Genomic DNA, 15,183 nt, shown 5'->3' on the forward strand with positions numbered 1-15,183 from the left:
GATGCAATTCATCTGGTCCCGAGGACTTGATTTCATTTAAAGAGGCTAGGTGTTTACGTACCACCCCAATGTTTATCCTAGGCTGCAATTACATTTCTTCCTCATGTATTCCCTTTTTGCCAGGATGAGCACAGTTCCCCCTGTAAGTGAAGACCGAGGCAAAGCAAAAATTGAGTAGTTCTGCCCTCTCTTTATCACCTTTATCTGCCCTCTCTTTATCACCTGTTAAAACCTCACTTTTCTCTCCCTGCACCGGGCATAATACTTCCTTATCATTTCTCCTGCTCTGAACATAACCAAAGAACCCTTTTTTGTTGTGTTTAGCATCTCTTGCTATCCTCAGCTCATATTGAGCTTTAGCCTTTCTAATACTCACTCTCCAAGCATTGGCAAGTTGTTTATATTCATCCTTGGTTATACAGCCCTCCTTCCATTTCTTAAATGTGTCTTTTTAAATTTTCAGTTCTTTAGAAAGTTGTTTATGGAGGCACCCTGGCTTCTTTAGGTTCCTCCCATTTTTCTTTAGCATTGGAATAGTTTGTAATTGTGCCTTCAACATCTCACTTTTAAGAAACTTCACCCCATTTGGAACTCATTTTTCCATGAGTTTTTCTGACTGTTTAGCTTTTCCCTTACCCTAGATCTTAACCTCCAAAATTATATGGTCACTACTACCCAGGGTGCCCACGAGGGGTGTGAGCTTCGTGTTTCCAATTCGGGAAAAATACCCAAATCGGACCCGATTTGCAGAGATTTGGGATTTCTGAAATGGCCCCAGCATACTGGGGCTGTTTCGAAAACTCCGAATCAAAGATTCCTGAAGCTATTTGTGTAACTTTGGGAAGCTTCAGGTCAAGGGGTTGAAATTATCCTCTCCATACCACTGCGCAGTGGGAGGGAGAGGGACAGTTAAACCACCGATCAGCTGTTTGTCAGGGGTTTCCCTGATAAGCAGCTGAGTGCAGCCTGCCAGAGTTTAAATTTCCCTCTCCGTGCTGCTGGGGAGTGGCATGAAGAGGGACATTTAAATCCCTGACTCAGCCGCTTGTCAGGGGTTTCCCTGACAAGCGGCTGAGTGCAGCCTGCCGTGGTGAAATGCCCTTCTCCCTACTGCTGTGCAGCGGCAGGGAGAAGGGCATTTCACCCCCGACTCAGTCACTTGTCAGGGGTTTCCCTGACAAGTGGCTGAGTGCAGCCTGGCAAGGTGAAATGCCCTTTTCCCTGCTGCTGCACAGTGGCACGGAGAGGGGCATTTCACCCCCGACTCAGCCGCTTGTCAGGGGTTAACTGACTCAGCTGCTTGTTGGGAAGCTTCAGGGCCCTTTCAACTTCAGCTGGCCAGCTGAAGTTTAAAGAGCCTTCTGCACCTGCTGGAGGGGGGTAGTTTAAAGGGGAAAACGCTCCCCGTGCCATTTGCAAACAGTATGCCGAGCGTTTTACTCTTTAAACTCCCCTCCCTCCAGCCAGCTGGAAAGGGGGAGAGTTTGAAGGGAAGAATGCTCCCCATGCCATTTGCAAGTGGCGTGGGGAGCGTTTTCCCCTTTGAACTGCCCCCTCCCTCCAGCCAGCTGGAAAGGGGAAAAGTTTGAAGGAAGAATGCTCCCTGCACCGTTTGCAAGCAGCACAGGGAGTGTTTTACCCCTTAAACTCTCCCCTCTCCCTCCAGCCAGCAGGAAAGGGCCCTTCCACACTTCACCTGGGTCGAGGGGGGGGGGTTCCCCTGTGACCCAGATGGAGTTTAAAGGGCCCTTTCACCACCACTTACATTGCAAGCACCAGTGAAAGGGCCCTTCCATGCATCACCTGGGTCACAGGGGGATTTCCCCCGCGACCCAGATGGAGTATAAAGGGCCTGCCATAAACCCCGCCAAGCAGCTGATCTGCTCTGGTGGGGTTTGAACTCCCCCCTTGCCGCTTATTTCACCCAATGGGAGGGGAAGGAGGGGTCCCCTCCTCCCCTCCCATCAGGTGAAATAAGCAACAGGGGGGGAGAGTTTGTCGGTGTGCTCCGAATCTTTATGGAGCACACCGAAGCGGGTCAAACAAGACTCTTTTTTCAGCTATGGGTTTTCCCAAGTGGGAAACCGGTGTTGTTGCTTTTTTGCACACTCCTAGTGCCCACTACTTTTACCTCATCAACTATTTCTTCGCTATTGGTAAGAATCAAGTCCAAAATAGCAAAAACCCTTGTTTCTGTCTCTACTTTCTGGAGGATGAAGTTGTCAGCAAGACAAATCAGGAATTTATTAGACTTTATGTTTTTAGCCGAGTTTGACTTCCAGCAGATATCAGGGTAATTGAAATCTCCCAAGATGAAAATTTTATCATCCAAGTCCTCTGCCTGGCTTGGTGGTCTGTAGCAGACCCCCATCATAATATCACTATTATTTCTTCTTTTATTTTTACCTAGAGGCTCTCATCTAACCTTCCATGCTCAGATTCAGGTATTTCCTCACAAGTATATACATCCTTGACATATATTGCTACTCCTCCACCCTTCCTTATTAGTCTATTCCTTTTAAACAAGTTTTACCCTTCAGTCCTAATATTCCAATTGTGTGTCTCATCCCATCAAGTTTCAGTAATGCCTACTATGTCATAGTTCCCTTCCTGTATTAAGACTTCAAGTTTGATGTTTGATGTACAGTTTTGCTGGAAAAATGGCAACTTTGGAGGGTGAACTCTATGATTTCATATCCCTGCTAAGATCTCTCCCCTCCCCAAACTTTGCCTTTCGGAGTCCCCCCACCGCTGCAAAAAAGAAAATCTCCAGGAATTTTTCAAGCCAGAGCTGGCAACCCCAACATATTCTGAGGGAAATACTCATGTGATTGACCTTGCCTGCATGGTTGTGAGTCTTTATATGATATACCAGAATCATTAAATTAATCCACAGAAAAGAATCTCCTACACAGACGAAGGGTTGGATCTAAAATTTGGTTTCTGTTTACAAATGGTTTCCATTAGCAGAACAAATTGTTTTCTGCCTCCTGACATCCACTGCAGAATGACATATTACTGTCATTCTGCAGTCACTCCATTGGCTGCCTATCAGTTACCAGGCTCAATTTAAGGTGTTAGTTATATACAAAGGCCTTCATGCCCTTAGCCCTAATATCTGCAAGACTACCTCTCTCTCTATGCTCAGCTAGGACAGCTTTGCTCCTTTGAGCAGAGCCTTCTGCAGATGTAAACCTGCAAATGGGTGAAATCAACACGTGCCCATACACATTTTCTCCATCGTGGCCCCCACTTTATGGGGTCTGATGATGTCAGGAAGTCTCCCACTCTCCTGGCCTTCCACAAACTATGCAAAACTGAATTATTAAAGAGTGCTTCTCTGCACAGATAATAATGGTTTAGAAATGGTTTAGACAATGGTTTAGAAAGCTTCTTGGGTAAAGTGTTAGGGACTGTGGTCTCTGTACTACTGTATATAGCTCATACTGTCTGTTGCTATAAGTAGGATCTTACTATGTAATTTTTGGACTGTTTAACACATCACGTCAATGCTTATGCTTCGCTTCAGTTTTGTTTTCAGATTTCTGGTTGGTTCCAGAATTCTACAGCACAAATTCTATTGTGTTGTTTATTAGATGTCCCATCCTGTTATTCATATTGACTTACTCTTGTTCATATTGACTTACTCTATGTAATCTGTCTTGAGAAAGGCGAACAATAAACAAACAAACAAACAAATAAATACCTTCTATTTTTCCTTTTTTACATTATAGTAGCAATCAATATACAAGAAGATGGATACCGCTCTATCAAACTACTTTCCCTGATACATTCCTACATAGAAAATATTTTTACTGTCTAATATCTCAGCAAAAAGGATCAGCTAACAATTGCTAAATTAAGATGCCTCTTCTTTACAGTCTAAATTTTTGTGACTCTTACAGGTTAAGGCCAGGAGTTGGAACAGGTTGAACTCAAGTGAGGCTCTTGGAGGCTCAATGGCAAATTTGGGTTTGTCTCTGTATTCCATGGCCATTTTGCACAGTTTATTGTTTAGTAATGCTTTATATTTATAAATGCTAAACATGAAAAATAAAATACTAAGTGGTTCAGAGTTAACTGATATCAGATTCCCATGTGTTATACTGGTGAGCAGGAAAGTAACCTGAAAGTTTGAGAGCCACTGCCTTAAACTAATTCCATGCTTTTTAAAATTGTTATGACAATTGAAGCAGTTGTCTTAAACCTGACAACTGATTATATACAGTAAATTATGATGGATCTTAGCAATATGAGCCAAAGAAGGTTAGAAGAGAACACTAGGTTCAAGGCTCTGACATAATATAAGCATAGGAAATCATAATGAAAGCTCTTAAATACACAATTCATGCATATTTGATTTAAGCCAACAGTTACAAATATATTCTTTCAGCAGAATTCAATAATACAATGGCAAATATATAAAATCTAAATTGCAATTAAATAGCATGAGACATAACTTTTTCCCTTTGTTGTGGTCTGTTTATATATAATATATACGTATAAAATGATTATACTAATATTCAAAATTGCTCTAAATTAATTCAGATCTAGCAGTGTCCATCCAGTGACCTCTTTGCAGGCAAGACACTGTAATAGTTAAAAGCAGGTATTTGTGGCTTGACAAAGTATTAAAAAATAAATAAATAAAACTTATCACAGTTTATATAGGTTACTAAAAATTAATTAAAACAATACAGTATGCCAGACTATCCCAGGGGTCATGAAACAGCCTCATTCTGTACCACCTTAGAATAAATAAAACTGAATAAATTCTCATCACAGAATTATAAATATCGGAGAAGGAAAAAGCTATCCCACATTCATATCTACCACTTTTCACTTTGATACCATTTGAAAACCAATCGGGTGTAGAGGTTAGAGTTTCATACTAGGATCTGGGAGACCCAGGTTCAAATCCCCATTTTGCCATGGTAGCTTGCTGGGTGACCTTGAACCAGTTACTCTCCCTCAGCCTAATTTACCTTACAGGTTTGTCATGATGATAAAATGGAGGAAGAAGAATATTGTAAGCTGCTTTGGGGGCCCATTGGGGAGAAAGGTATAAATGTAAATAAATAATGTGGCTGAAAACAGGGTAGAGGAACAGATAAAAGAAAGGTTGTCTGGTGGGTAGGAAAGACAGAAGGAAGCATGGAAAGGGGAGATGATATGAGGGCTTCCAGGAGGAGAGAAAGAGGAAACATTGTGAAGAAGAGGATACAGGGAATAATGAATTGATCTCCAGAAGTCTTTGTGGGTTCCCCACTTGTTTTAACTAATGCCATATTAGCCCTTAGCAGTGATAATTAAGTACTGTCCAATAATATATAGTCCCTATGCAAAGAACAATAAAAGAGAATCGTCTTTTTTTCCTGTCTAGAAGCACATTCCACCACAGTGCCATCTACTTTTCCCCTTTTGCTGCTGCCAATGAAGTTTCTCCAGTCAGATATAGTATTTTTATCCAAAAGGCACGTGTGCATACCAGCACTGGCAAACTTTCAACAAACTAATTCATTAGTGAGACTTCTAACACCAGCTTGAATGATATTGGGATGGAGGACCTTCGCTGCTCTGTTATTGTTCCCTGACATCATTAAGCAAACTTTGAGTCCACCACAATAGGCACTTTCTCCCTGGACTGCTTCACTCAATGGTTTTGCCAGTCTCTCAGAGCACAGACTTGGTGGGAACTGCACCAAGGACAAAAGCCTTTGAAGGTCAGTGATCCCTCAGGAACAGCATTTCGGGAAATATTTTGGCCTGCAGTGGTAGGAGGAGGTGAGTCAGGCTCCACAGGAAGAAGTCATTCTGTCTGAAAAAAAATCCTCCATGGATCTAAGCCATTGATTAGAAACTAAAAAATTGTAGAACTAGTGCAGCTTTCTGAAGCTGGCTTTGGACACATGCTTCTCAGCATCCTTCTAAGGGCACAAGGCAAGCTAGTTGCAGCCCAGCGATAAGAGCCGCCGGCCGAGGCCCGGAGCGGCGCAAAACAAAACACAAGAGACGAGGGCTGGAGTTAACAAGGCCACAACTTTATTGGTTACAGTGACAAGGAGCAATGGCCCGCATGGGGATCGGATCCCGAAATTGACTGACCCGCCTGCCAGTCAACATCTTACCAGGTGATTACTAGCTTTGAGTACTTACAAGGGAGCTCTTTGGGTGCTAGGCAAAAAAAAATGATGTTTATTGTCTTTAGTCTTAGAACTTCATTTACCAGAATCCATACAAACTAGAGAAAAAGTATGTAAGAAAACATAAACTAACAACGCAATAGAGCATTCTCCTGGGAGTAAGTTCCAATGAATAAAATTGAACTTCCTTCTGAGTAGACCTGCTTAGGATGGTTCCCTAAATGTTTTATTTATATTGTTGATTACTTCTATGGATCCCCTAACCCTCATGCTTTCATCATACCACTTAGATTTTCAAAGTTTCTACATAGTTAACATTTAAAATGTAATTAGAAATTCACCTATTATATGCACACATTCTATATCAGGCAATTAATTATTGATTTATATAGAATAAATCTGTATAGCCAAGGAATCAATCAAGAATTTCAAATGCCTTGCATATTTTTAGTTCATATTCAAAGCAATGTCTTCTTAATTTGCTGTTATTCTTTCTTTCAGTCATATACTGGGCTCATTCTCGCCAAGAAGGCCATCTATATCAAAGATTGCATCACAAATATAATATTATAACTATACATATTTATCTTTATGGTAGGAAATAAATTTGATTAAATTATGTCCTTCTGTTCTTTTCTAGTTCCCTAAGAACAGGCATGTTGATAGTATGGGATACTTATAACTTTTCACAAATTGTGATCTTCCTAACTGTTAATTTCTTATGGAAAATATATTATTACAGATCAATAAAACAACAAATAACTGTATTATTTATCTTTTTTCCACCATCCCTCACTAAAACAGTTATGGCATTCCTCAGGAACATGATCTTGCACTAGACATAATACATGAAGGTCAAGTTTGCCAGCTCATATATATATATATATATGAGACTGAAATTTTAGTACAGATATATATACAGATATATATATAAAAATGAGACTGCAGGAGATGATTTTTTCAACGAGTGAAATTAGCGAAAAACAACTGAGGGGTCCTTCCCAGATTATATACTAGCCAACAGCCACTGAGCTTGTACTACTGTCATCTGGGAAGGCATCTCTCCTGGTGGAGTTTACTTTGTGTTTAAAGACATTGCTCACATTTGCAACTGTAGCCTGGAAAAAACTCTATATAGGAGGACTGTAGCACAGGATAATGAGGCATTTGAATAAGATTTTTAAACATCTGTTTATCAGTTAAGATCTACATCATATGTGTTTCAGTGTGCACTCTCCATTGTAAGAGGTCAGGTGGGTAGCTGACAGGGCAAATACCTGCCACCCTCCCTGCTCAAGCTTACCTGCTGCCTACATCATCATGTTTAGGTGCCAGATAAGGTAAGGTACTATGCTTTAACTTAATTTGGTTTATTCATTATTTTAGAAAAGTTTTTCTTTATTTTATTGCTAGATTTTCTTTCTTATTTTTATCACCGCCTTTCCTCTAAGGAGGTACACTGATTGTTTTAAATGTGATAAATTGGAAACTGTTTTAAAAATCAGGAAGGGAGGATTGAAATATCTAGGCTAAATAAATAAAGTGGTTACTCTGTGCATCTAAACAGCTAACAGATAACAAACCCATGAGCAATGCTTGAGCTGATCTGTCAGGTTTCAATTTTGCCTACGAAGGATGGAAATTTGGTACTTGAAACAGAATAGTTAAAGCAGAATATATTGTAGGAAACAGAAAATAACGTAACACAAGCATCTTCGGATCTTGTCAAAAGGTGTAAATGTACTTACTTCATTTCCAGTATCTCTTCTAGCTGTTTTCTTCTTTCTATTCTTAAATTGGCCAGATGTGCTTCTTTCTCAGCCAAGGACTGCTGGGTTGAACCAAGGCGTGCTTTGGTGGCGTCCAGTTCTTGTCTGGTCTTATCCAGTGCATTCCTTAGTTCTTCTAACTAAAAAGCAGAGATGGTCAGAGATGGTCAGGATGGTCATTTACAAATGAATGACCAGTGAACTATCGATTAGATCAATATTCTGCCTGTATTAAAAGAAATTCATACCAGGTGTTACTAACAGCTCAATGGGCATTTCGGTGGTAATTTCAAGCAACAGAAAGTTGTTTTTGTTTCTTAGTAACTGTAGACCACATGCTCTAAATACCATCTTGTATTTACAAATGCATATGCTTGTAGCAGTGAAGTGACCACTGACAGAGCAAATGCTGGGGAAGAGAGCAAGGAAGATCAGCAGGCCTCTGACTGAGGGGGGGAGGGAATGTGTTTGCTTGTGCACATGTCCATGGTGTTCCAGCTTTAAAATTTCCCTATCTCAGCAAAGCTGCATCCTTCCAGGACCATAGATACAGAACTATCAGTAATGCCTCCCTCCCTTAGGAAGTCCCTACAATGCCAATTCTGTCCTCATCCAGAAGTCTGATATTTTAAACACTGCAAACAGATTTTTGGACTGGACGCTGAGAGAATGTAACCTTAGGGAATGGAAAATTTGCTTGGAGAATGAGAATTGTAAACTTGCCCTCAGTGCAATCATTGGCCTTTTCTGTGGTAGTGTCAGGTGCAGCAGTTGGTAATGGGTAAGACTGTATGAGAGAGTCCAAAATCACATCCGTCAGGTAGACAGAGATAAGTGAGGAGTCTGTGGATGTAACACCAGTGACGTCAGTGCCAGAAGCTAAGAATCTACAAGGCAAGGCAGTCCAGGGCAGAGGCAAGGCAAAAGGTCAAATAGGCAGTAGACAAGAACCAGAATCAGTACAGTTAGCACAGTCTTCACACTATGGATGGGTTTTTCAGCTGAATGGATCTGTCTGGAGACAGCAATTTCATGCATTCTTCCCATCCCCACCTTTGCTACTCAAATAATCTTATGCAGGTTGGGGAAAGAACCCATTTCAGAGGATGCATACCTTAAGTTGCACATCCTCCAAGCCCAGTTCTTCCATCCTACCTTGGGACCCATGCTGAAAGGAAGAGAACAACCTCTATGGGCTCATATTTGTATACTCTTCTCTGCTGCCATTATTTATTGACTGCATGAAGGGAGCATATATGTAAAGCTCTCTGTTCCCCTAGGCTTGAGGGTGGTTTTAAGAGTGTATGATTAAAAAACACAATTTCCCTGCATACCTCTCAGTCCCCCTGCCTAGACTGCAAGTACCCCTGCTGGTCTGTCATTTCCTCTCTTGTACACATCTGTACATGGAAGAGGAATGACTTTGAAAACATAGGAAGAGAGTAGACATTAGACCTTGCTTTCAGAGTTATGTCAATTTCAATGTTCATAGTAATCCTGTTACCTTACAGGATAGTATGCTGTGAAGAGAATTCTCTTAGATGGAAAACAAATAGGCTTGTGATTTTTGTGCTGAATCCTTTTAGATAAACCATGCAAGTAGAGTAAAGCAACCCTCTAGCTGGTGTTAAAGTACAGTGCTGTCAAGCTGGCCTCTCTGGTTAATGTCAATAGCACTACGTATAAAAGGTGACTAAAGTGTGTACAAATGTTGATCTTTGGAGAAGGCATGCCTAGAATCATACACACATCTACTATTTCATCTAACAGGTCAACTGCAGGGAGAGAGGGCAAATTGGGAGTGCTTTTGCCAAAAGCAGATTCTTAGCACAAAGCAACTTCTCCATTCCCTTTTATCCAAGTGTAAAAGTAAGGGACACTTACCCTCTTAGATTTTGTGAGGAAGGAAGGAGACATGATGCTTGTTACAAAACTATTTGCAGGAAGTTTAGAATTTTTTTTGCTTGATATTGCAGTTACCACTTTATACATTAATATGCATTTATTGATAATAACGAAAATCCAGACGTTGTGAAAGTTTACTTTCAATTTAAAAAAACTAGCAATAAGCAAAATAAAACATTTTGAAGATACATCCAAGGGAAATAAATTTGACACAGTAATATTACTTGTAAAGTAATATGATATGGCCAGAAAAGATTCAGTTTGATACTAATGCAGTTTTCCCATATTTTTTCATAGCTATTTTTGCTATGAAGCTGTCCAGGCTGTTGCTAAGTGACCACTGCAAACAGATTCAGAATAAAGAGAGCAGACACAAATACTTGGATGACTAAATGGTTACAACTTCATATTACAGAAAGATTCTGTAACAGGAAGATGTAGGCTGCCACCTCCTTGGTGCCCTCTGCTCGGCCTTTAGCCATCCTGTTGGGTGCATGGGGAGGGCTTCCCCAGGCCTCAGAATGGGTGAGGTAGGGGGTTGCTCCACCTTGTTCCTCCTCTCATCCCTTGCTTACTCTACCAGGCTATTAAGTACTGGGGTAGGCCCCGCAAGTGATTCAGCCAGACAGTGACTTCAGCTCATAGCATCGTTTATTGGTACAAGAGAAGAACAACAGGCCCCCGAGGGGGCCACAATATATACACTCCCAACTCCACCCCATATCCGTAACTGCCCAATAAGAACACGGACCCTAGGATCCCTCACTTGCATGCACTAGACAAAAGGCAACATGTTTACTGGATTGCAATTGGCTGCCCTAGGATGCTTCATTTGCATGCACTAGACAAAGGGCAACATGTTTACTTGATTGCAATTGGCTCACGTCCAAGAGATTGACGATTGGTTGCTGATATCCCAATTCCTAATAGGATTGGCTAACTGAGGAGCCTTGTTTCCCTTGAAGCTAGGCCAATACATAATACTGCTCTCCCCTAAGCTTGGGGCGCCCCGCTCCAAACATAGTACCCCAGAAAGACCGGCGGCTGACAAACCCGCTGGGACCTGTGCAAACCTTCTGTGTCCTGGTTCCCTGCGGCCGGGCCCTCGACCTCAGTTGCAGGCTCCACTGCGGTGCTGGAGGGATCTGTCTCGGTGGCACCCGCGGCGCCGGGTGCTGCTGGTAGCTGGCACTGGTCACGGCCTTCCCGTAGCCCCTCCCGGTGGCTCTCGGTAGCCGCACCCGCCGCGCCCGCTACCTCCCCAATCCCTGCATAACAAGGGGGCAAGTTACCATCCCGTTCTGGCTCTCGTTGTGGCCATCGCTTCCGCAGCTGGTCGATGTGCCAGCGGTAAATCTTGCCCACGGAATCAGCTACTTCGTAGGAGATGGGTCCGGTGGTCCTGGCGACGGTTGCCGGCATCCAGACTGGCCCAGATCCGTAATTCCTGGCATACACCAGGTCGCCTGGCTGGAATGCTCAGGGCGGGTCAGGCGCCTCTGTCCCTCCCTTGGCGTCGGGTGCAAAATCTGGGTGCAGCTGATCCAATAGGGTGGTCAACCTCCGCCCCATTAGCAGCTCCACCGGGCTCCGACCCGTCGTGGCGTGGGGGAGGATGTGTTGACGCAGTAAGAGCTCCGCCAGACGCTGACTAAAGTCCCCATGGCCGAGCTTGCGCAGTGACTCCTTTGCGGATCTCACCATGTGTTCCACTTCCCCTTTAATGGAGAGATGGAATGGCGCTGAGGTGACATGCCAGATAGCATTGTTCTCCAGGAATGTTTGAAATTCCCACAACGTGAACTGGGCGGCGTTGTCTGACATGATGGTGTCCGGCAGTCCGTGTGTCGCGATTAAGCGCCGCAGGGCGTGGATGACAACTCCCATGGTCATGGCTGATACTGGAACGACTTCCAGCCACTTGGAGTAGGAGTCCACAACGACTAGGAAAGTGTGTCCCTGGAAGGGGCCCGCAAAGTCTATGTGGAGTCATGACCATGGCGTTCGCGTTGTCTCCCAGGCTCGCACTGGTGCTTGCGGCATTTCGGGCCGGGCTTCTTGGCAAGGCTGGCACGTGTGGACCCATCTTTCCACTTCCATGTCTATTCCCGGCCACCACACATAGCTGTGGGCCAGAGCCTTCATCTTCACTATCCCTGGGTGCCCCACGTACAGCGCCTCAAGTACCTGCTGGCACAGCTTGGGGGCAACGATGACCCTGCTCCCCCAGAGTAGACACCCCTTGTGCACTGACAGTTCATGTTGGCGGGAGCGAAATGGTCGGAGCTCGAATTCAGCTTCCCCCGCTGGCCACCCCCTCCACACCCAGTTGAGGACCTGGGAGATGGTGGGGTCCTTGGCTGAGTGCGCCGCTATGTCCGCAGCCACAAGGGGGGGCTGAGGCAAGTCCTCGATCTGCATGACCCCGTGAGCCAGAGAGGGGTCCTCGGCAGGCTCCGGCAATGGCAGGCGGCTGAGGGCATCAGCATGCCCAATGGCCTTCCCAGGCCTGTATGACAGCTGCTAGTCATAGGCGGACAGGAACACCGACCAACGCAGCATCCGGGGCAACATCACCTACGGAGTTTGCCGGTCTGCTGCTAAGAGGCTGAGGAGAGGCTTGTGGTCCGTGGTTATCTTGAACGGCAGCCCATAGACGTAGTCGTGGAACTTCTTGACTCCCGCGACCAGCGCCAGGGCCTCCTTGTCAATCTGTGTGTAGTTCCTCTCAGCTCGCGACAAGGATCATGAGAAGTAGGCGATAGGGGCCTCCCTGCCGTCTGGCATCCGGTGGCTTAGCACAGCGCCAATCCCATACGGTGAAGCATCGCTGGCAAGGATGAGTGGCTTGCTCTCGTCGAAATGTGTCAGCATGGCCTTGGATGACAGGAGCTCTTTGACCGCTGCGAATGCGCGGGCGTGCCTTCGGTCCCACGTCCACTTGGCGTTTTTCTCCAGGAGGCGGTGCAAGGGTTCCGCCAGTGATGCCTTGTGCGGCAGGAAGGCATGGTAAAAGTTCAGGAGCCCCAAGAAGGCTTGCAGTTCCTTCTTGGAGCGAGGTGGCGGGGCATTGGAAATCAAACTCTGATTTAATCGCCAGGAGCTTCCTCTCCCAGGTAGTGTAGTTTTTTTTTGGCTGCGTTGAGTTGCCGGGAGTAGTAGGCACAGGGTCGTAGAGGGCCCGTGGCAGTGTCTTGCTGGGATAACACAGCGCCAATTGCGACACTGGAAGCATCAGTCTCAACCACAAAGGGTAAGCTTGGGTCTGGGTAACGTAGGAGCGGTTCCGTTGCAAACCGGGTTTTTAGCTGCTGGAAGGCCTGTTGCGCTTCTACTGTCCAGTGGAAGGGTTCTCGGGGCCATAGCAACTTGGTGAGGGGCACTGTTAGGAGGGCAAAGTTTGGGATGAATTGCCGATAGTAGTTGGCGAAGCCAAGGAACCTCTGAATATCTTTCCGATTTCGAGGTGCCTGCCAAGACAGCACCTCCTCCACCTTTTGGGGATCCATCTTTATGCCCCGTCGGGTGATGAGATGCCCTAGAAATTCTACAGTGTCTAAGTCAAATGCACACTTCTCCAACTTAGCATACAAGCCATGTTGCCTCAGGCGTTTGAGGACAGCCCGAACATGTTTGGTGTGTTCAGCGGGGTCCAGGGAGAAGATCAGGATGTCATCAAGGTAAATTATCACAAAGAGATCCAGCAAGTCTCAGAAGACATCATTCATGAAGCGCTAGAACACACCTGGGGCATTACAGAGGCCAAAGGGCATGACTAAGTACTCATACTGGCCATACCGGGTACCAAACGCCGTCTTCCACTCATCTCCAGGGCGTATATGCACCAAATTGTAGGCGCCTCGTAGATCGAGCTTGGTGTACCTTTGGGCCTCCCGTAATCGGTCCAGTAGTTCTGGGATCAGTGGCAGTAGGTAGCGGTCCCTGATGGTGATGCGATTGAGGGCCCGGTAATCATTACATAGGCACAATTCCCCGGATTTCTTTTTTACAAACAAGACAGGGGCTGAGGTAGGGGAAGTGGATGGACGGATGAATCCTCTTTGCAAATTCTTGGCCAAAAACTCTTGTAGGGCTTTTTGCTCAGGTTCTGATAGGGAATACAACCGCCCAGTGGGCAAGGGGGCATCAGGAATAAGGTGGATGGCGCAATCACATGGTCGGTGTGGGGGCAACCGGTTGGCGCCTTTCTCTTGGAATACATCCTGAAACTCTGCATATTTGGCTGGGAGTGCAGACAGATCTGGACTGGTGCTCCCTCCCAGGAGCGCAGAGGGTGCCTCATGGGGACATGGGGTCTGGAAGTGCAGGTTCTGCTTGCTCCACTCAATCAGGGGGTCATGCTTCTTCAACCAGGACATCCCCAGCACTACCGGGAAGCGAGGCATGGCAGCGATGTCAAAGCTGAGCTGTTCCTGATGGTTCCCTACGTGCAGACCTAGAAAGTGGGTTTCCTGAGTAACTGGACCTGAGCGTAGAGGCCGACCATCGATGGCATCCTCCAGAATTGGTGTCTTTTTGGTGTGTGTCGGCACTTGGTGTTGCCTGACAAATTGGGCATCCATGTAGGACCGGGAGGCTCCAGAATCCACCATGGCGTACACCAACAAACAGCGCCCCTCTGGTAGCTGCAACTTCACGGGAATCAGAAGATGCTGGGGCCCAATATCAGGAGGCTTTTGGTGTTCTGTGGGGGGTCCAGAATGATAGGGGTGGCCTCCCCTCAAACCCTGGGGTGTAATGCTGACAGCCGAGGCTTCCACTTCCCTGGACACCGGGGTCAGGCTTCGGGACAAGTAGGAGCAGGAGTTGGATCCCACAGCAGGTGGTTGGCTTTCGGAGTGGCAACGTACTTCCTTGCGGCCCTGCCGTCGACTCTCCAGGCGACCGTCAATACGCAGGCAGAGTAAGATCAGGGCTGGGAGATTTGGAGGGCGCTCAACTCGGGCCACCTCATCCAGCACCTCCTCAGACAATCCCTCCAGGTACTGGTCCATGAGTGCGGCCTCATTCCAGCCCAGGTCCTGTGCCAATAGCTGGAAGTCAGTGGTATAGTCCCTCAGAGTACCTGGCCCCTGTTGCAGCTGCCAAATGCATCGGTTGGCCCGCTCTGCCTTCAGAGGGTCTGCAAAGATAGCCATCAAGTGTGCCACAAAATCAGCAAGACTACTCAGCAGTGGTGAATTCATGAGCAGTAAAGGTGTCACCCATTTGGCAGCGTTCCCCTTTAAGAGGCTTAATATAAAACAGACCTTGGTCTTGTCATCAGGAAAATCTTGAGCCCGCAGCTCCATGTAGAGCTGACACTGTGCCAGGAATACAGGGAACTCTTCAACATTCCCTGCAAA

The 15,183-nt window shown here is 45.6% G+C and overlaps 1 protein-coding gene across 2 annotated transcripts in view; it reads right to left on the minus strand.

Moving 5' to 3' along the window:
- The window catches only part of ERC2 (ELKS/RAB6-interacting/CAST family member 2), a 768,095-nt gene that overhangs the window by 171,746 nt on the left and 581,166 nt on the right, over positions 1-15,183 (minus strand). For both annotated transcript variants that reach the window (XM_054977161.1, XM_054977162.1), the window contains one exon: positions 7,892-8,048. In XM_054977161.1, coding sequence (XP_054833136.1) covers positions 7,892-8,048 — 157 coding nt within the window. The remainder of the gene's footprint in view (positions 1-7,891; positions 8,049-15,183) is intronic.

Source organism: Eublepharis macularius, chromosome 4, assembly GCF_028583425.1.
Source record: "Eublepharis macularius isolate TG4126 chromosome 4, MPM_Emac_v1.0, whole genome shotgun sequence".
In the NCBI taxonomy this organism is placed as follows: Eukaryota; Metazoa; Chordata; class Lepidosauria; order Squamata; family Eublepharidae; genus Eublepharis; species Eublepharis macularius.